Source organism: Syngnathoides biaculeatus, chromosome 2, assembly GCF_019802595.1.
Source record: "Syngnathoides biaculeatus isolate LvHL_M chromosome 2, ASM1980259v1, whole genome shotgun sequence".
NCBI classification, from domain to species: Eukaryota; Metazoa; Chordata; class Actinopteri; order Syngnathiformes; family Syngnathidae; genus Syngnathoides; species Syngnathoides biaculeatus.
The window spans coordinates 40,963,958-40,990,651 of NC_084641.1; the positions used below are offsets into that span (position 1 = coordinate 40,963,958).

At 45.2% G+C, this 26,694-nt stretch overlaps 1 protein-coding gene across 13 annotated transcripts in view; it reads left to right on the forward strand.

Annotated features, from left to right (window-relative positions):
- Window positions 1-26,694, forward strand: part of atf7a (activating transcription factor 7a) — a 104,847-nt gene that overhangs the window by 51,451 nt on the left and 26,702 nt on the right. For 8 of the 13 annotated variants that reach the window (XM_061805625.1, XM_061805615.1, XM_061805578.1 and 5 more), the window contains 2 exons: window positions 17,153-17,311; window positions 17,387-17,535. In XM_061805625.1, coding sequence (XP_061661609.1) covers window positions 17,153-17,311; window positions 17,387-17,535 — 308 coding nt within the window. Of the gene's footprint in view, window positions 1-17,152; window positions 17,536-26,694 lie in introns of all 13 variants that reach the window. The other 5 variants (XM_061805595.1, XM_061805586.1, XM_061805600.1 and 2 more) reach the window with 1 other exon arrangement.

Sequence of the window (26,694 nt, forward strand, 5' to 3'; positions counted from 1 at the left end):
CTGACTGCATCACAGACATACAAAAAAGAAAAACAGTTGTTATGACTATCCCCTGAGACTGACTGCTTCATAACAAAATGGCCCAATTCTTCAATTTCAGGCACAGGTCCTTGAGACCTTTTTTGTGTCCTGTTCGGTTACACAGGTCCGCCATATTCAATGTAATGCTGGACAATCAGATTTTTAAAATCACGATTATTTTCCTCTAATGTCAGTACAGTTATCCCTCATTTTTCACGGTTAATTGGTACCAGACCCACCTGCGAAAAGTGAAAAACCGCAAAGTAGGGGTAAGTGGTGTTTTTTTTTTTTTTTTTTTTTTTTTTTTTAAATGCTTCATAGGTCATACATCTTGCTGGGGGTTCCGCATGATCCATCAATGTGGCTTCCCACTATACTATAGTACTGTGCTAATGTATGCTGGCATTTTTTTTTTCAAATTATTTATTTATTTGCTTAATTAATGCAGCCCTATGGGGGCACAAGCCAGTGCAATCTGTAGGCCGGTCCCAAGCCCGGATAAATGCAGAGGGTTGAGTCAGGAAGGGCATCCTGTGTAAAACTGTGCCAGACAAATATGAGTGTTCATCTAAAGAATTCTATACCGGATCGGTTGTGGCCCTGGGTTAACAACACACGCCCCCGGCACCGCTAACCTGCAGGGCGTCGGTGGAAATTCAGCTTCTGTGGGTCGAAGACGAAAATCAGGAGGTAACCGAATTCGTTGCCACAAGAAGAAGAGGAATGCACAGAGCCTATAACTGAGTGTAGGGACTTTGAATGTGGGGACTATGACAGGAATAGCTCAGGAGTTGGTTGACATGATGATTAGGAGAATGGTTGATATATTGTGCGTCCAAGCGAGCATGTGGAAAGGTTGCGTTGGAAGACGGTCCTTTTGGGGTCCTTCTGTGTGTTCGTCCAATTCCAGGTCCAGCGCAGGTTACTGTCGTAACATAACCTTTCGGCTGTTAGGCTAGAAGTCTAGGAGTAGGTTTTAATTATTTTACCATGTAGTAAATGGGAAGAGAAATTGAGTACGGGTTATTTTAAAGGAAGAGCTGGCTAAGAATATCTTGGAAGTGAAAAGCGTATAAGATAGAGTGATAGAGTGATGAGGCTGAGATTTGAAATTGAGGGTGTTATTTACATTGAAATTAGCGGCTATGCCCCACAGGTAGGATGTGACCGAGAGATGAAAGAGAAATTCTGGAAGGGACTAGATGAAGTAGTTCTCAGCACCCCAGACACAGAGTTGTGATTGGTGCAGATTGTAATGGACATATTGGTGAAGTTTACAGGGGTGATGAAGTAGTGATGGGCAAGTGTGGCATCCAGGAAAGAAACTTTGAGGGACATGTTGGTGGAATTTGGAAGAAGGATGGAAATGGCTGTAGTGAACAAATTTTTCCAGAAGCGGCAGGAACTTAGAGTGACATACGAGACAGTACAATACGGAGGTAGAAGCACGCAGGTGGATTATATTTTGTGCAGACGATGTAATCTGAAGGAGGTTACTGACTGTAAGATAGTGGTAGGGGAGAGTGTAGCTTGACAGCATAGGATGGTGGTGTGTAGGATGACTCTGGTGGTGAGTAGGAAGATTAGGAAGACAAAGGTAGAGCAGAGAACCATCTGGTAGAAGCTGAGAAAGGAAGAATGTTGTGTGGCCTTTCGGAAAGAGGTGAGACAAACTCTCAATGGACAGGAGGAGCTCCCGGAAGACTGGACTACTTCAGCCAAGGTGATCAGAGAGACAGGCAGGAGAGTACTTGGTGTGTCTTTTGGTAGGAAAGGGGAAAAGGAGACTTGGTGGTGGATCCCCAAAATACAGGAAGTTATACAAGAAAAAGAGATTAGCGAAGAAGAAGTGGGACACTGAGAGGACTGAGGAGCGGCTAAAGGAATACATTGAGATGCGATGCAGGGCAAGCATATGATGACGTACACCAGGTTGGACACGAAAAAAGGAGAAAAGGATCTCTACATGTTGGCCAGATTAATGGATAGAGATGGGATGTATGTGCAGCAACTAAGGGTGATTAAGGATAGAGATGGAAATTTGTTGACCGGTGCCAGTAGTGTGCTAAATATACGGAAAGAATACTTCGAGAAGTTGATGTATGAAGAAAATAAGAGAGAATGAAGAATAGAAGAGGCAAGTGTGAAGGACCAAGAAGTGGCAATGATTAGTAAGGGTGAACTTAGAAAGGCACTACAAAGGATGAAAAATGGAAAGACAGTTGGTCCTGATGATATACCTGTGAAGGAATAGAAGCAATTTTGAGAGATGGCTGTGGAGGCAGGGAAGAGCAAGAGAAAGACAAAAGAGAAGGTTGATTGATTTGTGAGGGAAGTTGGGGGTAGAGAGGAAGATGCAGGAGATTGGTTAAGATGGAAAAAGATGACACGCTGTGGGGACCTCTAACGGGACAGGCCGAAAGGAAAAGATTTATTTGCTTCATTGGTCCATGACGTCGCGCCAGGGATAGCGCATTGCCTTCCCCCGCAATATACAGTAGAGTACTGTAGTAATGCATCCTAGCGGTTTTTACTTATGTAGTTTTTCTTCATTGATCCATGTCGTCTTGCTGGGGATGCCCCATGATACCCAATCAATTCGGATCCCCACTATAGTACTGTACTAATGAAAGCTGGCGTAGTTTTTTTTTTTTTTTTTTGGCTTCATTGGTCCATGTCGTCTTGCTGGGGATGTCGCATCATACCCCATTAATGTGGCTTCCCGCTACAGTAATGTACTAATATATGAAGAAAAAGTAAATTATTATTTTTATTTATTTATTCATTTATTTGCACCTTTGGTCCATGTTGTCGCGCCGGGAATGGCGCATTTGTACGTACTGATCCAGCTTTTTTTTTTTTCGCTGTCTGGAAACCCTCGATGCACCGAATCCACGATAGGTGATCCACAAAGTAGAGAGGGATTACTGTATTAGACATGACTTGATTTTATTGTATAAAAGCTCAATCAATGTGTATAACTGGATCAGATCAATTTACATGATAAAGCAGGTTTATTTAACAATTCCAAACATCACAAATAATTAAATAACTTTTCCCTGCAGGTATTTAAAAAATAATGTTAAAATTAGAAGTGCACCGAAACTCTTGACCAAAACAAAAAAAATGAAATCCAATGCTGAAAGCCAAAACACCACAAAAAATTATGCATTTGTAAAATTGCGTCTATGATATGTTATCTACCCACTCCATTCATGGCGCGACCATAAAAACACAAGTGCCAACACGATCGCTAACTAGCCTGCGGCATGGCATTGTTTTGTTACAGAAGCAGCACCAAGTCATTGCTCTCTTTAAAGAAGGACTTTGTCCACAATTCATATCTACAATAAACCCTCCAATCTGAAGTAATATTATTATTACATATATTTTGGACATTAATTGAACAAAAAATAAAAAATAAACAACATTTTTTAAATCCACACATTATCTGTATATGTGCCGGCTTTCACAGCCAGACCCGGAAGAAACGTCCTTGACCGTGCCTCATGACGTCGCTGGTGCTTGGCTTTACAGACCATTCGTTCTAGCTCGGCCATGATGCCGACGTGTTGTCCAAACTGCAACAAAACTGAGGGAATGCACCCAAATTTGTCGTTCTTTAACCTCCTCAGGGTTCGCACGCGGCCCTAAAGGTCCCTAAAAACCCCTAAATTTTCGAAGGTGCATTTAGTGGCTCCTAAAAGTCCTTAAAATTCCAGAAAACCAGTCAAGCCGCTAAAAAGGCCTTAAATTTAAGAAAAATCAAAGGGAGGACCTCTACCGCCCAAATTCTCCCTAAAAAATAAATTAATCATTTATTTTAAAAAAAAATTGTGATCCGTCTGGCGTCCAAATCAGCCGGAAATTGTCAACGGAAGTCACCGTGTTAACAACTTGTCGCCATCTTGTCGATATTCCATTGTTTGTTTCGTGAGTAGGCATTTCACTTCGTCTTCGTTACGACGTAGCGTAGTTCTGTCATCGATCCAACTTGTATCATGGGGAAGTGCATTTTTCAATATGCTTGGGTTGAAAGTAAGGAGTTCGGGAGCTGGGTTCGTCGAGATCCAAAAGATCGGCACATGTTTTACTGCCATCTGTGCAAGCAGAGTTACCAGCTTGAAAAGATGGGCGTCAAAGCGCTGGAGTCGCACCGGAAAAACAGGAGACACGCTGATTTGGCGAAGGCTCTCTCATTTTCCGTTGGTATGAATCGGTTTCTAAAATATAAAGATAGTGAAGCATCAACTTCAGGCAGTGGTACTAGCAGTGCATGCGCACTAGGGATCGCAAAAAAACGCTTACTTTCATAACCGGTTTTAACCGAACAGCCATATTTTGTAGTTGTTGTACTCCTTCGTAAGTGTCACGCCGCCTCTCCAACACGTCAAGTTCCGCCTATTTGTATTCTGGCTCAAACACATAGGCATGAACATGATACATCATGCTATTTTTGTTTTATTTGTTTGTAATTCGTTTTCACAAAAATCGGCCACAAAATGCCAGATAATGGACGTTCTCTGTTCGGTGAAATGTATCTACAAGCAATGGGGGGTTAGAACAGGAAGTACAGCAGATGTGGCAGTTTTCGTGAGCGGAACATAGTGGACACATTTAGAAAAGCGATCGACTACTATGAGGATGAGTGTTACCTTCAGAGGGGCGGTGAAAAAGTCCGTGGTGATGGAAGACCACGGGCGACTTGGAATCGGCAAAGGGTGCAGTGGACTGGCCGGGGCCTGCTGCAAGGGCTTCCCTCGGGCGCAGACAGTGCAGGCTTGTACAAACTCGCGGTTGTCTTCAATGAAGCTGGCTCACCAGAAATGTTGCTGTTGGAATTGTATTGTACGGATGATGCCAGAGTGACAGGTTATTTTCAAGCTGTGGGCCCATTGCAGGAATTTGGAATGTGGCAAATCCGGGACGAACAGGCAATCAAGGGGCCCGTCCTTGGGGTCAGGTTGGAATCTTTTGGGCCTACTTGCCGATCTGCTCAATGTCTCACGAGGCAGCTCCCACGTAGTTGCCGGCGGAAGAATGTGCTCGGGCTCTGCTGAACTGGTGGATGGTGAGTGGATACGGTAGAATGGATCTGCTTTTGTGTTTCTGGAACTGTGACAGAAGGAGAGACTGAAATGAAACAATGTGAGGAATAGGGAAGAGCGAGCTTGTTGGGGATTGAGGCGTTTAGCGGAATGGAGGTAAGCAAGGTTCTTGTGGTCAGTCCAGATAATAGACAGTTGAACAGTCTCCTCCACCCAGTGCCTCTACTCCTGCAGAGCCCACACTATGGCGAGCAATTCCCAGTTTCGATGTTGTAGTTTCTTTCCACTAGAGAAAGATGACAGGAAAAGAAAGCGGCGGCATGTAATTTCTGGGTCGTGGGGTCTCGCTGTGAGAGGACAGCTCCGGCTCCAGAGTCCGAGGCGTCAACCTCTACCACGAACTGGAGGGAAGGGTCAGGGTGCTGCAGAATGGGAGCGTTGGTGAACAGGGATTTGAGCTGGTTGAATGCTTGAGAGGCCGCCGGGTCCATTGATGTGGGAGACTGGTGGATGTCAAGCTGTTGAGGGAAAGTGCAACCTTGCAGATGAAACGACCGTAGAAATTGGGAAAACTGAGGAAGTGTTGGAGTTCTTTCCGTGTGGACCAATTGATGATAGCTTGGATCTTGGTGGGATCCAATTGTAGTTGACATTTGCGAAGATGTACCTGAGAAAATGTACTGGAGACAGATGGAATTCACATTTTTCCAGTTTCACACATATTGTTCTCAAGGAGGTGCTGGAGGACTTGCCAGACATTGATGTTATCTTCTTCTGGGAGCAGAAGAAGATGAGGATGTTGTCAAGGTACATAAACACAAACCAGTTGTGCATATCTTGGAAGACGTCAGTGATAAATTATCAATGAAAAATAATCCAACCCCGAACGGTGATGAAGAGGGGCATATGAGGCCAGCTGCCAGGAAGATGATAGATGTAATCTTCCATTGCTTTCTTAGGACCGGTGAGATTGTACAGTTGGATGGTGGGAAGTTTGGCCCCTGGCAAAAGGTCAATGGCACAATCATACAGCCGATATGAGGGTAGAGAAATTGATAAATCGTTACCGAATACTGGTGAGAGGTCATAATAATCTTGTGGAACCTGTGAGAAGTCTACTGGGGCGGCAGTAGTTGGAGCATCTTTGGAGGGTCTAACCGCAGAAAGCAGGCAGTGGCGATGACAATGAGAACACCATCTTCTGATAGATAAATTGGTTTGGAATGAGGGAATACCAAGTACCACGGGTATCTCAGGGGAAGAAATAACAAAGAAGGGATGTGGTTTCACAGTGAGTGCCAGAGATGAGGCACTGTTTGGTGGGTGACAGAGGCAATAACTTGGCCAAACAGGGCTCTGATGTTTTTCAGAGATGGGAGTGACTGGAGGGTTATTTGTGTATTAACGCATCATGAATTAAATTGTCATAGAGACCGGAATCAATGAGGGCAGTATTGGGGTGGTTTTGAGTGAGGACTGTCATGCTAGCGGAAACAATCATGCTGGGGAGAGAAACGATCATGCGGGGGAGAGTGCTAACTGGAACAGACGTGGGGCTCAACGTGAGTGACGCTCTTGTCTTGCGGTGAGCCAAGTCTTTTCGGTCGGAGAGGGCATGAAGATATATCAGGTTGACCACAATAAATACACAGCCGCTGACGCTCACGGGGGTCTAATCATGTTTTAGCAATTTGCATAGGTTTGATGGATTCAATGAAGTGTGACAAAAGTTCAGAAAGCGACAGAGGAAGCAGGTGTGCGGCTGACAGCTTGGTGGTTAATGTGGAAGTGTGTCTACGCAAGGGGAGCCCTTTCTCTTGGTTTCTTTCTCACAATGTGTTGTCCACGTGGATAGTGAGGGCGATAAGAGCATCAAGAGAGGAGTGTTCATCCCGGACGGTGAGCTCATCGTTAATTTTGTCGCTGAGCCCGTTGGGGAAAATTCCTCTCAGAGAGTCGTGTCATCCCACCCGCATTCACCAGCAAGTATATGGAAGTTAATGGAATATTCAGCGACAGACCTAGTGCCCTGAGAAAGCTAGAAGAGTCGACAGGTAGCTTCTTTGTGCTGGATGGGATGAACGAATACCTTGCAGAGTTCAACGGAAAAGGAGTTGAACAAATGGAGGACCCGGGACAAGTTATTCCATAATCCAGTGGACCATTTAGTCGGGTAACTGCGTGGTGGATGTTTGGAGGTCGTATACGAGTGAACATTTAAGTATAGACATAGGGCTCGGGAGTGGGGTCATGAGGTTTCTGTAAAGGACGTGAGGCGGCTCGGAGGCTGCTGGCTCAGGAGGAACATATAGCGGAGGTGGGTCTGTTATCAAACAGGAAGAATGATGGGATACCTGTGGCATGAGGTATTGGAATGATTCAATGAGTTCCTGGAAGGTGAGTGCAGCTCTTAATGGCTGGTGTTTCTAGGTCCAGGATAGCCAAAGTGTCCTGTCATTAGTTGAGAGGAACAGGACCCAGGACCAGGCAGAGGTAGATGTAGTATGATGAACAGTTTTTGATGACAGTTAAGAATGTGATCCAGGAAGTGTTGGCAGGCACCGGAGTGGATGAAACAGGCAGCTGACTTGTTAGCGAGAGTGACGTGGGATTGGAACACCAGGGAGTACTGAGAACAAGGAGACACAAGAGTTACCAAAGGAACAAGGATAAGTGTTTGGTCTGGTGAGCAGTAGTACCACTAGCTGAGGCTGGAATACTTTGGCGTTGAATTTAGGAAAGAGGCAAGCTTAAATAGCGGTGGTGATGGCTGATTGAGAACAGGTGCCGAAAGAGCAAGTGGAGGGGTAGAGAGGACAAGCATACTACAGGGCAGTACATGATAATCTTTTACTTCTGCTTACAAAAAAGGTGCAAATGTGCCTCACTGTTTTATAACCACCACCATGCCTGCGCCCAATAATACAGTGTGCCTTGTGTATGTGTTCAATACTAAAATTATCCCTGCAACTAAGATTGTGCCTTTTAATATGATGTGCCTTATTATCGTGAAAATATGGGACAAAAAACGTTTTTAAATCCTTATGATTCCAGCAAGCTAATGGACAACAATTAACCTGGATCATGGAGAAACAAAAAAGTGTTCAATATTCTCAGTAGTGGCCGGGCTCCAAAGATTACACCAAGAGAACAGCAAGAACAACTTGTAATGAACTGTGGGCCTCCCTTGCCTTGGTTTAAGTCAGTGTTCATGACAACAATAAGAGACTGGGAAAAAATGTTATCCCTGCAGAGTTTCAAGGTCAGTGCTTCCTAAAGAGAACAGTCTTGACTTACCTTTGCCCAAAAACATCTGAATGGTAAGACTTTTGGGAGGATATTAAATGGACTTACAGGATGAAAAACAAGCTTTTTGGAAGGTGTACAGATATGTCCTGTTACATCTGATTTAAATGTAGCACAGCATTTCAGACAAAGAACATCATCCCACAACAGTCAAACATGGTCATGGTTTTGTGATGGTCTTGTGATGATCAACTTGCTGTGATTAATGGAACTGTGAATTCTGCTCTTTAACATAGAATCCTGAAGGAGAATGCTCAGCCATCAGTTTGTGACATCAAACTGAAGTTCATTTGGGTTCTGCTGTAGGATAACAATCCAAAACACACCAGGAGGAGGACTGCTGAATGGCGTAAGAAAACAAAATTAAGGTTTTGGTGTGGCCAAGTCAAAGTCCATAATTTTAAGATGATTGAAATTCAATGGCATGACCTTCGAAAACATCATGCTCAAAAACCCTCCCATTTTTGCTGACTTGACAAACAATTCTGCTATAAAACTATTACACACATATGTAAAAGACTCATTTGTAGAAAACACTTGATTTCAGTTGTTGCTGAAGATGGCCCAACCAGTTATTAGGTGTCGAGTGTAACTGAAGGTTTTTTTTCCCCTAGTAAAAGAAAAAGCATTCTAAGTTCACTTGGGTTGTATTTGTCTGATATTAAACATTAGAGTGGAGAACCTATGCAAAAATATTGAGAATTTTAGAATGGGGCTAATACAAACGGAGAAGCCGACTGTATTTATGTGCGTTGATACAATATACAGTTCAACCCAGAAGTTTATACATACACTACAAAATCAGATTTAATTTTTACATACACTGCAAAATCACATTAATTTTTTTGTTTCACTGTCTAAAGTCAAATCAGACTCAACCTCTCCTGTTTCATGTCAGTCAGGATTACCAAAATTAGTCAATTATGTTAAATGCCACAATAATGAACAAGAGAATTTCTAAAAGAATTTTACGTTATTTTCTCCAAGGTCATAGGATTACATACACTAAAAGTACAATGTCTTGAAAGAACATGGGGAAGCCCAGCTGATGTCATGGCTTTGGAAGCTCAGGATAGGTTAACTGACAACATGTGAGTTAATTGTCAGCACACCTGGGGATGTATTTAAGGCCACACCTCAAACACTTCGCTTCCTCATTTGAAATAATAGGAAAACCAAAACAAATCGGCAAGGAAATCAGAAAAAGAATCGTGGACCCCACCGTTCTTGCTCATACTTGGGTACCATTTCCAAAAGCTTGAAGGTGGAACATTCATCTGTGTGCCCTCACTTTTTTCCATTTGCCCACAATATTATTTTTACCTCTTCTTCTCTTTTTCTTTTCTATGTAGTTTGAGTTCTCGTTTTATTGATGGTGACATGGAGCCATAGAGAACACCATGCATGGACGTGTCAGCATCATGTTGTGGCTCTGTTTTGCTGCGACAGGAACTGGACTTCATCATAACATAGATGGCATCATGAAAAAAAGAACATTACATTGATATGAAAGCAACATCTCGAGAAATCAGCCAGGAAGTTAAAACTTGGGCACAAATGGGTCTTCCAATTGGACAATGACCTTAAGCATATTGCCAAAAATGGTTAAAAAGTGGCTTCTTCTTTTTCTTTTCCTTTTGGCTTGTCCCGTTAGGGGTCGCCACAGTGCGTTAATATTTTTCCATCTAAGCCTATCTCGTGCATCTTCCTCTCTAACACCCACTTTCCTCATGTCCTCCCTCACAACATCCATCAACCTTTTCTTTGGTCTTCCTCTCGCTTTTTTGCCTGGCAGCTCCATCCTCAGCACCATTCTACCCATATACTCACTCTCTCGCCTCTGGATATGTCCAGACCATCGAAATCTGCTCTCTCGAACCTTGTCTCCAAAACACAACTTTGCCATGTCCCAATGAGCTCATTTCTAATCCTATCCAACCTACTCACTCCAAGCGAGAACCACAGCATCTTCATTTTTGCCACCTCCATTTCTGCTTCCTGTTGTTTCTTCAATGCCACTGTCTCTAATCTGTACATTTTGGCCGGCCTCACCACTGTTTTATACACTTTGCCCTTCATCCTAGCGGAGACTCTTCCGTATCCAGGGCTCGGGGGAGCCGTGAGCTCGCCCCTCAAGCCGTGGGAGCTAGCTCCGGGGCTCGGGGGAGCCGCAAGCTCACAGCTGTAACGCTCACAGCTGTGTATGGAAGTATTTTTCCGTCTTCCCGATCAACTGAGCCGCTCACGGCTGTTTATGGAAGTACTCTTGTGATTCTTCTGTCACATAGAACACCAGACACCTTCCGCCAACTGTTCCACCCTGCTTGGACCCATTTCTTCACTCCCTTACCACGCTCACTCATTGCTCTGCATTGTTGACCCCAAGTAAAGTGAAGTTGTCCACCCTCGCTATCTATTCTCCCTGGAACTTCACTCTTCCTCCTCCGCCCTCTCATTTATGCACATATATTCTGTCTTACTGTGGCTAATCTTCATTCCTATCCAGTGCGTGCCTCCATCTTTCTAATTGTTCCTCCTCCGTTGTTCCCTGCTTTCACTGCAGATCACAATCTAACCTCATCTGTCAGCCTACCCATTACTACAGCAAACAGAAAGGGGCTCAAAGCGGATCCCTGATGCTGTCCCATCCCCCCCTTTAATTCTTCTGTCACACCGACAGCACATCTCACCGCTGTTCTCCTGCCCTCATACATGTCCTGTAATATTCAAACATATTCCCCCGCCACACCAGACTTGCGCATGCAGCACCATAGTTCCTCTCTTGGTACTCGAGGTCTACAAAGACACAGTGTAGCTTCTTCTCACCTTCTCCGTACTTTTCCACAAGCATCCTCAAGGCAAATAATGCATTTGTGGTACTCTTTCGAGGCATGAAACCACAATGTTGCTTGCAGATACTTAGTTCTGTCTTGAGTCTAGTCTCCACTACTCTTTCCCATGACTTCATTGTGTGGCTCATCAACTTTATTCCTCTATAATTCCCACATCTCTGAACATCGCCTATGTTCTTAAAAATGGGAACCAGCACACTTTTCCTCCATTCTTCTGGCATCTTCTAACCCTAACCCTAGTATTCTATTGAATTAGTTATTCAAAAACTCCACGGCCACCTGGTATGGCCACCTGGTATGTCATCGGGACCAACTGTCTTTCCATTTTTCATCCTGTTCAGTGCCTTTGTAACTTACCCTTTACTAATTATTGCCACTTCCTGTTCATTCACACTAGCCTCTTCTACTCTTCCTTCTCTCTTATTTTCTTCATTCATTAACTTTTCCAAAGTATTCTTTCCATCTATTTCCATCTATTTGTACACTTCTGGCACCAGTCAACACATTTCAATTGTTATTGTTAATCACCTTTACTTGTTGCACATCCTTCCCATCTCTATCCCTCTGTCTGGCCAATCTGTCGCGAGCCTTTTTCTCTTTCTTTCGTATCCAATCTGATGTACATGTTTTCATATGCCTCTTGTTTAGCCTTCACCACCTCTACCTTTGCCCTATGTTGCATCTCAATGTATTCCTTTCCTCTCTCCTCAGTCCTCTCCGTGTCCCACTTCTTTTTCACTAATCTCTTTCCCTGTATGACTTCCTGTATTTTGAGGCTCCACCACCAAGTCTCCTTCTCCCCTTTCCTACGAGAAGACACACCAAGTACTCTCCTGCCTGTCTCTCTAATCACCTTGACTGAAATAGTCCAGTCTTCCGGGAGCTCTTCCTGTCCATCTAGAGCCTGTCTCACTTCTTTCCGAAAGGCCACACAACATTCTTCCTTCCTCGTCTTCCACCACCTGATTCTCTGCTCTACCTTTGTCTTCTTAATCTTCCTACCCGCTACCATAGTCATCCTACACACAAGCATCCTATGCTGTCAAGCTACACTCTCCCCCACCACTACCTTCATGACTCAGTAACCACCGTCAGATTTCATCCTCTGCACAAAATATAATCCACCTGCATGCTTCTACCACCGCTCTTGTAGGTCACTCTATATTCCTGTCTCTTCTGGAAATAAGTGTTCACTACTGCCATTTCCATCCTTTTTGCGAAGTCCACCACAATCTGTCCCTCAAAAGTTCCTTTCCTGGATGTCGTACTTATCTATCACTTCTTTATCGCCCCCGTTTCCTTCGCCAACATGTCCATTGAAATCTTCACCAATCACTACTCTGTCTCTGTCTGGGATGCTCAGAACTACTTCGTCTAGTTCTTTGTAGAATTTCTCTTTCAACTCGAGGTCACATCCTACCTGTAGAGCATAGCCGCTAATCATATTAAGGATACTAAAGTCAATCTATTGGAGTGGCCATCACAAAGCCCTAATCTGAATCCCATTTAAAATATGTGCGCGTTTCTGAAAAGGCGTTTGTGAACAAGATAACCGACAAACCTGAGTTACATCAGTTCTATCAGGAAGAATTGGCCTGGATTCCAGTACTGTCAGAAACCTGTGGAAGGTTGCACAAAATTTTTTGACCCCAGTCATGCAGTTCAAAGCACGCTCATTATTAAGGAAAGAGATGTAAACTTTTGCCCTCATAAAAATCATGTAAAGTTGTTTAAGGAATTATTTCTGTTAAATTAAACAATTTTGCTCATGAGAGCAGCATCCCCCTGCCACAGGCAACGGTGCACCGGGCCGCCCAACCACCGACCCCCCCCCCCCCTGCACAGTCGCGGGAGAGGCGCCCGGGAGACAAAACCCATGGAAATCGGACAGGGGTCCTTTTACATTATTTCTACCTGCTGTATTCGGGAGGCCGAGGCCTGTTTTGAACACTTTTTTTTCCAAAGTAAATGCTTGGGGGCTGGGGCGGGACCCTCAGCTAAGAGCATCCCAGAGGCACTGAGAGGGAGGGGCAGAGATGGGACGGTGGGTTGCCTCGGGGGAGACCATCAGGCTTGATCCTGAGATCCAAGTTACGAGCTTTTGAACTGCAGCAACTTTAAGATACACTATTGGAAGTGGAATTACCGCAGATGCTGGCACCAGCCTTGTCCTCCAATGGTTCCTCACTAAAAGATGTAAAGTGTACTCATTCCAATTGCCAGGCCTCAAAAGAGTCCTGAATTCTTATTTTTCGTCACAACCTCCATGCATTGGGAGTGGGTAATTTGCACACCTGGTGCTTTTTTTGGATGTGTGGCCATTTCTCTGGCTCCTTCTCCAGAATCAAACCCAGATTCCATTACCCGTTGTCACCAAGGTAGGCCGAGAAAATACCATTGAACGTTTAGAGGGCAAACATTCGAATGAGATCTCGCTGCCAAGGATGGGCCGGTGAGCGTCTCAAGGTTACCCAGCGTTACCAAAGGGGCTCGGGGGGCTCCCCCACGCTAAACCAAGAGGTTAGGGGGCAGAGGGGGACCGAGCCGCGTGGGTTTTGGTCTTATAAATGCGCGCCTCCCCGGAGGTCGGTGCTCGTTTTCATGTATTAGCTTTAGAATTGTCACACTTATACAAGTAACAGCGGATCGATCAAAGGAACCATAACTGACTTCAAGAGCTGTTCGCAGCTTTGGTGCACGGGGCTCGATGTACTTCGACTTGCATGGCTTAATCTTTGAGACAGGCATATGCTATTGGCAGGATCAACTAGGAAGCCTCACCGGGATACCCGCGACTGCACCCACAGCGCCACGGAAGAAGCAGCTGGGTCATGCGGCGTGCAACGGAGGCACCTGTGGTGTTCTAATTTTAGTTTCGATGTGACACTGTGAATGTGAACAGCATCATTAGTAATGACCTGCCTACACAGGCAGTGTGTGGGGCAATATAAGCTTTTTATGTTAAAAATCTAAAAAGCAAATACTTCTCCCTGCTTTGTGACTGCCATCATATGGTAGTTTATATACTGATAGACGCTAAAATAGGTGCTTGCATAGATGATGACAGTTTAACCAGTGTGGTAAAGTGTACTTAATTGGACAAGTCGCACAACAATTGCTCACATTAGTTATGCGAAGATTTTGTATGTGATTTGTGTACCTTAGATGCTGACTTTGTTCATTTGATAGCTTGTTTTGAGTGTCTGCAGCCCGAAGGGGGGCACAATTCCTGTGTGTCCTGTCGGCCGGTCCCAAGCCTGGATAAATGCAGAGGGTCGCGGCAAGAAGGGCATTTGGCGTAAAACTGTGCCAAAAATATATGAGCGTTCATCAAACTAATTCCATAACGAATGGGTCGTGGCCCGGGCTAACTACGCCTGCCCGGGCACTGTTAATCTGCAAGGCGTAGGTAGAAATTCAGATAATGTAGTTCGAAGACAAAAAAGAGGAGGAAAGCGGCTTAGTCGAGAAAAGAAGAAGAGGCATGCACAGACCCTACAACTTTGTGTGGGGACTTTGAATGTTGGAAATATTACAGGAAAAGCTCCGGAGTTAGTTGACATGATGATTAGGAGAAAGTTTCATGTATTGTGTAGCCAAGAGAGCAAGTGGAAAGGCAGTAAGGCTAGAAGCTTAGGAGCAGGGTTTAATTTATTTTACCATGGAGTAGATGGGAAGAGAAATTGAGTAGGGGTTATTTTAAAGGAAGAGCTGGCTAAGAATGTCTTGGAGATGAAAAGAGTATCAGATCGAGAGATGAGGCTGAAATTGGAAATTGAGTGTATTGTATAGAATGTGATTAGCGGCTATGCCCCACAGGTAGGATGTGACCTCGAGTTGAAAGAGAAATTCTGGAAGGAACTAGACGAAGCAGTCCTGAGCATCCCAGAGAGAGAGAGAGCGAGAGAGAGAGAGAGTTGTGATTAGTGCAGATTTCAATGGACACGTTGGCGAAGGAAACAGGGACAATGAGGAAGTGATGGGTAAGCACGGCATTCAGCAAAGGAAGTTTGAGTCTCAGATGGTGGTGGAGTTCGCATAAAGGATGGAATTGGCAGTGGTGAACACTTATTTCCAGAAGAGACAGGAATATAGAGTGACCTAAAAGAGCGGTGGTAGAAGCATGCAGGTGGATTATATTTTGTGCAGACGATGAAATCTGACGGTGGTTACTGAGTCACGAAGGTAGTGGTGGGGGAGAGTGTAGCTCGACAGCATAGGATGGTGGTGTGTAGGATGACTCTAGCAGTGGGTAGGAAGATTAAGAAGACAGCGGTAGAGCAGAGAATCAAGTGGTGGAATTTGAGAAAGGAAGAATGTTGTGTGGCCTTTTGGAAAGAGGTGAGACAGGCTCTTGATGGACAAAAAGAGTTCCCGGAAGACTGGAATACTACTGCCAAGGTACTCAGAGAGGCAGGCAGGAGAGTACTTGGGGTGCCGTCTGGTAGAAAAGGGGAGAAGGAGACTTGGTGGTGGAACCCCAAATACAGGAAATCATCCAAGGAAAGAGATTAGCGAAGAAGAAGTGGGACATGGAGAGGACTGAGGAGAGGCGGAAGGAATACATTGAGATGTGAGGTAGGGCAAAGATAGAGGTGGCGAAGGCTAAACAAGAGGCATATGACGACATGTACACCAGGCTGGATACAAAAGAAGGAGAAAAGGAGCTCGACATATCGAGCAGACAGAGGGATAGAGATGAGAAGGATGTGCAGCAAGTAAAGGTGATTAAGGATAGTGATGGAAATATGTTGACTGGGGCCAGTAGTGTGCTCAGTAGATGAAAGAGTACTTTGAGAAGTTAATGAATGGAGAAAATAGGAGACGGTAGAGTAGAAGAGGCAAGCGTGAATGACCAGGAAGTGGCAATGATTAGTAAGGGGGAAGTTAGAAAGCCACTGAGCAGAATGAAAAATGGAAAGACAGTTGGTCCTGATGACATACCAGTTGAGGTATGCAAGCAATTTGGAGAAGTAGCTGTGGAGTTTTCGACCAATTTATTCAATAGAATACTAGCGGGAGAGAAGATTCCAGAAGAATGGAGGAAAAGTGTGCTGGTCCCCATTTTTAAGAACAAAGGGGATGTTCAGAGCTGTGGAAAATCTAGACTCATGACAGAAGTAAGTATCTGCGAGCAACAATATGGTTCCATACCTAGAAAGAGTACTACAGATGCATTATTTGCTTTGAGGATGCTCGTGGATAGGTAGAGAGAATGTCAGAAGGATCTCCAGCAGAAGGTGTCCAGTGTTCTATTTGACAGAAGAGTCTCCACTAGGATGAAGTGCTAAATTTATAAAATAGTGGTGAGGCTGGCTATGATGTACGGATTAGAGATGGTAGCACTGAAGAAACAGCAGGAAGCAGAGCTGGAGGTAGCAGAAATGAGGAGCCTGATGTTCTCGCTTGGAGTGAACAGGTTGGATTGGATTAGAAATTAGTTTATTACAGGCACAGCTAAAGCTGGATGTTTTGGAGACAAGGTTAGAGAGAGCAGGCTTGGTTTGATGGTTTAGATATGTTCAGAGGTGAGAGAGTGAGTATATTGGTCGAGGGGTGCTGAGGATGGCTCTGCCAGGCAAAAAAGTGAGAGGAAGACCGAAGAAAAGGTTGATGGATGTCGTGAGGGAGGACATGAGAAGAGTGGGTGTATGAGAGGAAGATGCACGAGATAGGCTTGGATGGAAAAAGATGACACGCTGTGGCGACCCCTAATGGGACATTCCGAAAGGAAAAGAAGAAGTTATGCTAAGATTTTAGTATGCTTACAAAATTATGGTACATTCATATGGAGGTAGATTAATACTACCTCCAATATTTGCAGATTTCTGTTATTCGTGAGGGTGTAAGGTGTAACCTCTGCTAATAATGGGAACACTGTATAAGATTTATACTGTATGAATCTGTTTTTCCCTGCCTTCTTAGCTCCCTGCTGACTCTTCAGTGGCTTTGGACATGAGCCTTCAGACACCATCAGATGTGAAGGTAAAAGAGGAAACACCTGTGGCGGTTGACTCCTCGGCACCAGACAGCCCTGACTCAATCTCTGTGACACCAGAGGGCAGAAAAGAGCACTTGGTCAAGGTAAAAGTAAGACCTGAGTCTTGTAATTGCAAACAATCAGTGCATGTAAATGTCAACATACTGATATTGTCACAGGACATCCCACCCAGGAGCTCAGCACCGACACCCACCATTGTGCGCCCAGGTTCCCTTCCGCTGCACTTGGGCTTTGACGCCCTTCAACCCACCATGCCATCACCCACCTCCGTTATCACACAGGCACCACCTTCTAATCGTACTTTAGGGTGAGTCTTTGGGCATCTCCTGACTAATACCACTGTCAGTCCTCCCTGGAGAATAAACATTAAATGCAGGGCTCTACACTAACTTTGGCACTAGGAGTAATGGTGTGACCAATGTTTTTAGTTGGTCACACCAGCACATGATTTGGTCGCACCCTTTTTGAGGAGGGATAAAATGAACATGGCATACCATAGTTTCTTATGAAGATATATTTGCAAAATATTTCAACTGTGAACAAAAGGTTTGTACCCGTGAGAGACAACAAAAGATAAATTAATGAAAAAACAAAAAACGTTTACCGTAATTTCTTGTAACATGCGTCCTTAAAGGAAGACTCTCCCCAAAATTCATATTTAGAATAAACCCTCCAATGTGAAGTAATATATATATAATAAAAAATATTACATATATTTTGGACATTAATTTAAAAGTAAACTGAAAATAAAGAACATTTTTTTTAAAATCCAAGCAATACCTGGATATGTACCAGCTTTCACAGCCAGACCTGGAAAAAATGTCCCTAACGTCGCCGGAGCTTAGCATTACAGACCATTCTTTCTAGCTAAGCCAAGATGCCGAGTTATGCACCAAACTGCAACAAAACAGAGAAAACACACCCAAATTTGTCCTTCTTTAACCTTCTGTGGGGTCAGCCTGATAGGATAAAGCTGCGGCTGTCACAGTTGAGACTCGTTCATCAGCTGGGGAAATTTGCATGCATCTAACCATTACTGGTTAATAGCCACTTAGCAATAGCCTCTCTTGCCGGTATTGTATAAGCAACAATATACTTTATAAGGTGGCACGGTGGAGCAGCTGTAAAGCGTTGGCCTCACAGTTATTCAATCCCGGACGTCTGTCTGTGGAGTTGGCATGTTCTCCCAGTGTCTGCGTGTGACCTGCCTTCTACCCGTTAACAGCTGGGATAGGCTCCAGCACTCCCACAACCCTTGTGCGGTTAAGTGGCTAAGAAAATGGATGGATGGATAAAGTAAAGAAAAGTATTTGAACACCCTGCTATATTGCTAGTTCTCCCACTTAGAAATCATGGAGGGGTCTGAAATTTTCATCATAGGTGTATGTCCACTGTGAAAAGAAAAATCCAGAAATCACAATGTATGATTTTTTTTCCATGATTTATTTGTGTGATACAGCTGCAAATAAGTTTGACCACCCGTCTATCAGCTAGAATTCTGACCCTCAAAGACCCGTTAGTCCGCCTTTAAAGTCCACCCCCACTTCGTGTATTATTCTGAATCAGATGCACCTGTGTGAGGTCGTTAGCTGCATAAAGACACCTGTCCTCATGTAGCAGGTTCTGCGGGAATTAGATAGCTAGCCGAGCTACTTCCATGTTACGGTTGCTATAGACTCGCTGCTGACCCGTGCTCACACCACGGTAGAACTGACCCGCTTCCGAGCCAGATCCACATTGCGGTGGGAACCGACCCGCTACCATGACAGGTCCACGTTGTGGTAGCCACAGACTCGCTGCTGACTCAAGCAGTGGCGACAGATCTCCTGGTGAACCACACTCACGCCGCATTAGCAACGGACCCGCTACCGAGCCAAGCCTACGACGCAGTGACAACCGACCCGCTGCCACGCCACACCCACGTCGCGATGACAACAGACGAGTGAGCGTAGAAGAAAAATGCCGAATTTGGCGAACGAAGACAAGCCTGCCATAGCGCCTCCAGGGTTTGTATTCCAAAAAGACAAAACTCAGAAGCGATCTGCAAGTCAGAAACTGAAAGAGCAACAAAGCATTCTGCGGCCTGCCGTTCTTCAGGTGCTACCCTTAAAATCCCATGCTCCTGTTCAGGCGGCGGCAACAGGTATGCGGCTGCATCACATTCCTGTCTAGGCGGTGGTGCAGGCTCGTCGGCCACCTCACGTTCCTGTCCCGGTGGCAGCGAAGGCTCGTCGGCCGCCACACGTTCCTGTCCTGCTGTTGCCGCCGCACGTTCCTGTCCCTCCACTGCTACCGCACGTTCCTGTCCCTCCACTGCTACCGCAGGTTCCTGTCCCAGTGCCGGCAGCAGCGAAGGCTCGTTGTCCGCCACACGTTCCTGTAAAGGCGGCGGCTGCAGACAAGCCGTCGCTGTGCGTTCCTGTCCAGGTGGCGGCGAAGGTTCGTCGGCAGCCGCACATTCCTGTCCTGGCGGCGGTGAAGCCTCGTCACCTGCCGCACGTTCCTGTCCTGACGGCGGCGGCAGCGAAGGCTCGTCACCTGCCCCACGTTCCTGTCCAGGCGGTGTCGGCAGAGACTTCACATCACGATCCCATTCGTTCCAGTTCCCACGGTGACCTGTCCTCTGACCTCTCACTCTCCTATCTAACGGCGATCGGTACACCTCGTCTCGTCAGAGACCGGTATTCTTCTGTCTCATGTTCCCGTCGCGACATCGACAGATATATGGCCGCCTGACGCCCCTATCGAGACTGCGACCACCCCGTGGCCTTCTCACATCCCTGTCTTGACGGCGGGCGCCTCACCTTCCTGCTTCGATGGCGACCGGTCCACAGCCGTCTGATGACCGCGCCTCAAGGGCGACCTATTCCCGCCCATCTGAAGACTTTGCCACGGCAGCGACCGATCCTTGGCCGCCCCCGACCTAGCCTCAGCAGCGACCAATCCCCGGCCGCCTCATGATCAAAACTCTGAAGCGACCGATCCCCAGTCACTTCATGATCAAAACTCAGCGGTGACCGATCCCCGGCGCCTCCCAACCAAGCCTCGGGAGCGACCGGTCCCCGGCCGCCTCCTGACCAAGCCTCGGGGGCAACTGACCCACGGCCACCTTACGACTGAGCCTCGGTGGCAACTGATCGCCGGCCGCCTCACGACCACGGTCACAGGCGACTTCGTCTGGAGCCGTCGCCTGCTCCTGTCTGGTTCCTGCTTCGCCTTTGGGTTCCTCCTCGAGGACTTCCACCCGAATCGCCCCGTGGTGTGGACCCTGCTGCTTGGCATCCTGGCTGACCTCCTGACTTGCTCAGGCAGATGCCTCGCATTGGGTAGCCTGGACGGCCACAACACAGACTGGGGTTGGGAGGTTTGTTCCTTCCCCTGGTCTCGTTTTTTTGTTCTATTTTTTGATTTTGTCACGTCTGGGATCTTAAGGGGGGTTGGTTCCTGTCATGAGCAAGCCTTGGCCACTGCCAAGAGGGGCGTGGCCAGGCCACTGCTCTGGGGGGTGACACCTGTCACCGATCACACCTGTTTCACATTCGGACTGTAATTAGACAGGCATTTAGGTTGGAGTTTTTGTCACGAGCAATTGCCAGTTTGTTGCTTTTGTTAGTGAGTTGCATTCACTGCCTGTGGGACTCTGCTTCTTCATGTAAGTAAGAGTCACCCGAGTCACAGCGATTCGGTCCCCTTAACTTTGATCCTGTCCTGTTGAGTTTGTTTTGTTTGTAATTGATTTTTTCACAAAAATCGGCCACCAAATCCCAGATAGTGGACGTTCTCTGTTCATTGAAACGTATCCACAAGCAATCGGGGGTCAGAACAGTAAGCACTGCAGGCGTGGCAAATGCTGATTGGCTGTCAGTTTTCCAGTCGAGCTCATTGGGATGTCTGACCGAGAGAGGAATTTCGATAATACTTTTTCAATTTAGAGATGTTTCTTGGTGAAATTGTGGATAGCTCTGTTCTTAAAAAGAAACACTGGACCCTCATCTATTAACTTTGATGTGTGCTCCCATTCCTATTAGTTTGGACAAAGTGTTCCTTTAAGTGTAATCCACCCCCAAAGTCGACCTAAAAAATCAGGAAAACCTTTCTACCAATGTAGAATGAACACCACCAATTTGCTGCTCTCCATCTGCTCAAAATATTGGGAATTGTCAGCATTTCTAATTTGCTAGGTTTGTACTTTTATTGTTTGTCCTTGTAATGTTTGTCAAAAAAAATGGTCTCTGCAACATCCATCCGTCCATTTTCTTCACCGCTTATCCTCATAAGGGTCGCGAGGAGTGCTGGAGCCTATCCCAGCTGTCAACGTGCAGGAGGCGGGGTACACCCTGAACTGGTTGCCAGCCAATTGCAAGGCACATTGAAACAAACACTCACGCTCTCACAATCACACCTAGGGGCAATTTAGAGTGTCCAATTAATGTTGCATGTTTTTGGAATGTGGGAAGAAACCAGAGTGCCCGGAGGAAACCCACGCAGGCCTGGGGACCTCAGAACTATGAGGCTAATGCTTTACCAGCTGAGCCACCGTGCCGCCTCTCTGCAACAATCATTAATAATAATCTTTGTGCATGTGCTGATGTTGCGGTGATATATATCTTGGGACAGGCCACAGGACACGCTTGGATCCCTCAAGTAACTAAAATTAATTTAACACTGTCTAAAGGGGTTTGAATTAACAATGTATCCAATAGGTCATGTAATATGTACTCTATTTTGACAATGTGATGTTAAATCCTCTCTCATTTAATAGTGTTTTGAGAAGATTTTTATCGACAATTACAAATTTTCAGGGGCGCTGCCATTTTCGTGAGTCACATGACCTACGTGCGCGGATGTGACCTTTTACCTGCCGCAACAAAGGCTTGATTACATGGGACACCATTATGCCCAGCGCTGATTTCTCAGATTTATCCTCATCTGATGAAGAAATGTCAGTATTATACATGTCCTGTACTACTGCAGCAAACAGTGTCCCCTTGCCATTTCGCAGTTCACCATTCGCGGCCCTGCATATTTTGCTCTTAAAACGTATGTCCCTCATTTTCACCTCCATAAGGTGCACTTAGAAATCTGAAGTTCTCCGCTAAATAAAAAGGATACCTTAGATTGTGGGCATGTTTCATGTACATGTAGGTCTAACATTTGTAAATGTTTTTCTCTGATGAAGTACAATTGAAAAAACATGTTATATTGTTAGCAGGCAGCAGGTATTCTACATCCAGAAGCTTATGAACAGTGTAGCCACCTCATGACTCAAGACATTATTCACACTCACAGTGTCACATCGAAACTAAAATTATCACACAACAGCAAACAAAACAGAATAACTAGGAAATAATCAAACAAATAAAATATTGAAGTAATAAGTGACACAAAACTTGAACTTATATTGGTGTTTACATCCTCACAGCATGCTGGGAGTGGCACAAAGGATGCTTTTTCTCAAGGTTTCAAGGAGAAATGCACGTTCAATAGGTGCTGAATTCATCCTTAAATAGGGACGAGCTGATTCACACCTGTTTTTCAAAAAACTGATGACCTCACTGATTGAATGCTACACTGTAAATTTTTTCCACATACTCTTTTCAACTTCTTTTCCTTTCGACTTGTCCCGTTAGGGGTCGGCACAGCGTGTCATCTTTTTCCATCTTAGCCTATCTTCTGCATCTTCCTCTCTAACCCCAACTGCCCTCATGTTTTCCCTCACCACATCCATAAACCTTCTCTTTGGTCTTCCTTTTGCCTGGCAGCTCCATCCTCAGCGCCCTTCCACCAATATACTCTCTCTCTCACCTCTGAACATGTCCAAACCATTGAAGTCTGCTCTCTCGAATCCTGTCTCCAAAACATCCAACTTTGGCTGTCCCTCTAATGAGCTCATTTCTAATCCTATCCAACCTGCTCACTCCAAGCGAGAACCTCAACATCTTCATTTCTGCTACCTCCAGTTCTGCTTCCTGTTGTTTCTTCAGTGCCACCGTCTCTAATCCGTATATCATGGCCGGCCTCACCACTGTTTTGTAAACTTTGCCCTTCATCCTAGCAGAGACTCTTCTGTCACATAACACACCAGACACCTTCTGCCAGCTGTTCTAACCTGCTTTCTTCACTTCCTTACCACACTCACCGTTGCTCTGGATTGTTGACCCCAAGTATTTGAAGTCCTCCACCCTCTGTATCTCTTCTCCCTGCAGCCTCAGTCTTCCCCCTTCACCTTCCTCATTCACGCACATATATTCTGTTCTACTTCATCTAATCTTCATTCCTCTCCTTTCCAGTGCATGTCTCCATCTTTCTAATTGTTCCTCTGCATGCTCCCTGCTTTAACTGCATATCACAATATCATCTGCGAACATCATGGTCCAAGGGGATTCCAGTCTAACCTCATCTGTCAGCCTATCCATTACCACTGCAAACAGGAAAGGGCTCAGAGCTGATCCCTGATGCAGTCCCACCTCCACCTTAAATTCTTCTGTCACACCTAAGGCACACCTCACCATTGTTCTGCTGCCATCATACATGTCCTGTACTATTTTAACATACTTCTCTGCCACGCCAGACTTACGCATGCAGTACCACAGTTCCTCTCTTGGTACTCTGTCATAGGCTTTCTCTAGATCCACAAACACACAATGTAGCTCCTTCTGACCTTCTCTGTACTTTTCCACTAGCATCCTCAAGGCAAATAATGCATCTGTGGTACTCTTTCTCGGCATGAAACCATACTGTTGCTCGCAGATACTTACTTCTGTCCTGAGTCTAGCCTCCACTACTCTTTCCCATAACTTCATCGTGTGACTCATCAACTTTATTCCTCTATAATTCCCACAGCTCTGAACATCACCTTTGTTCTTAAAAATGGGAACTAGAACACTTTTCCTCCATTCTTCAGGCATCTTTTCGCCCGCTAGTATTCTGTTGAATAAGTGAGTCAAAATCTCCACAGCCATCTTTCCAAATTGATTCCATACCTCTACCGGTATGTCATCAGGACTAACTGCCTTTCCATTTTTCATCCTTTGTAGTGCCTCTCTGACTTCCCCCTTACTAATCATTCACTGGTCCTTCACACTTGCCTCTTCAACTCTTCCTTCTTTCTCATTTTCTTCATTCATCAACTTCTCAAAGTATTCTTTCCATCTATTGAGCACACTACTGGCACCAGTCAACACATTTCCATCTCTATCCTTAATCACCCTTACCTACTGCACATCCTTCCCATCTCTATCCCTCTGTCTGGCCAACCTGTACCGATCCTTTTCTCCTTCTTTCATGTCCAACCTGGTGTACATGTCTTCATTTGCCTCTTGTTTAGCCTTTGCCACCTCTAACTTTGCCCTACGTCGCATCTCAATGTACTCCTTTCGCCTCTCCTCAGTCCTCTGTGTCCCACTTCTAATCTAATCTCTTTCCTTGTATGACTCCCTGTATTTTGGGGTTCCACCACCAAGTCTCCTCCCCTTTCCTACCAAAAGACACACTAAGTACTCTCCTGCCTGTCTCTTTGATTACCTTGGCTGTCGTAGTCCAGTCTTCCGGGAGCTTCTGCTTTCCATCGAAAGCCTGCCTCACCTCTTTCCAAAAGGACGCACCACATCCTTTCTCAGCTTCCACCACATGGTTCTCTGCTCTACCTTTGTCTCCTTAATCTTCCTACCCACCACCAGAGTCATCCTCACCACCCACCATCCTATGCTGTTGAGCTACACTCTCCCCTACCACTACTTTACAGTCAGTAATCTCCTTCAGATTACATCGTCTGCACAAAATCCACCTGCGTGCTTCTACCTCCGCTCTTGTTGGTCACCCTCTTCTGGAAATAAGTGTTCACTACAGCCATCTCCATCCTTTTTGCAAAGTCCACCACCATCTGTCCCTCAAAGTTCCTTTCCTGGATGCTATACTTACCCATCACTTCTTCATTGCCTCTGTTTCCTTTGCCAATATGTCCATTACAATATGCACCAATCACAACTCTCTCGCTGTCTGGGATGCTCAGAACTACTTCATCTAGTTCCTTCCAGAATTTCTCTTTCAACTCTAGGTCATATCCTACCTGTGGGGCATAGCCGCTAATCACATTATAATAATAATACCCTCAATTTCAAATTTCATCCTCATCACTCGATCTGATACTCTTTTCACCTCCAAGACATCTTAGCCAGCTCTTCCTTTAAAATAACCCCTACTCCATATCTCTTCCCATCTACTCCGTGGTAGAATAATTTAAATCCTGCTCCTAAACTTCTAGCCTTACGACCTTTCCACCTGCTCTCTTGGATGCACAGAATATCAACCTTTCTCCTCATCATCATGTCAACCAACTCCTGAGCTTTTCCTGTCATAGTCCCAACATTCAAAGTTCCTACACTCAGTCGTAGGCTCTGTGCATTCCTCTTTTCTTTGTGACGATGGATCCGGTTTCCTCCTCTTCTTTGTCTTCGACCCACAGTCGATGAATTTCCACCGACGCCCTGCAGGTTAGCGGTGCCTGGGGCGTGCATTGTTAACCTAGGCCACGACCGATTGGGTATGGGATTCTTTAGATGAACGCTCATATTTGTTTGGTACAATTTTTACGCCGGATGCCCTTCCCGACGCAACAATCTGCATTTATCCGGGCTTGGGCCCGGCCTATAGATTGCACTTGTTTGTGCCCCTATAGGGCTGCATTCCACATCCTCTTTTCAACAAATTGCCAAATTCCACAGCCTTAAGACTTTGTAAATCATTAATCTTCTACTTCTTCTTCTTCTTTTTTTCCTTTCGGCTTGTCCCGTTCGGGTCGCCACAGCGTGTCATCTTTTTCCATCGTAGCATATCTCCTGCATCTTCCTCTCTAACCCCAACTGCCATCATGTCTTCCCTCACAACATCCATCAACCTTCTCTTAGGTCTTCCTCTTGCTCTTTTCCCTGGCAGCTCCATCCTCAGCACCCTTCTACCAATATACTCATTCTCTCGCTTCTGAACATGTCCAAACCATCGAAGTCTACTCTCTCGAACCTTGTCTCCAAAACATTAATGCTGGGTCTTTTTCTTACTTACTTCTACTGATAGCTTGTTTGACACGTAGCAATAAAAAATATACTGAAAACGTTGATTAATCCGGTAAGTCACATTGGACTATTATTTTGAACACTACTGTATAAGTGAGTCGTTCTCATGAGCCGAAAGGAATTAGTGTATCTACATCCCACGTTTGTTGCCGTAGACCAGAGGTGTCAAAAAACAAATTTTTGTTATATGGTTTCCCTCAGAGGGCTGCTATTATCATGAATCTATAAAAATGTTCATTTTCTTTCATTGATCATTAACTGGTTTTAAATTCAGAGGTCAAAGATAGTAATTTGTTCGACTATTGTTCAGATTACTGTAATTTCATGTGTAATGTGCACCCATGTATATAATATACACCCCCAAAGTTGATCTCAAATTTCTGGGAAAGCCCTCT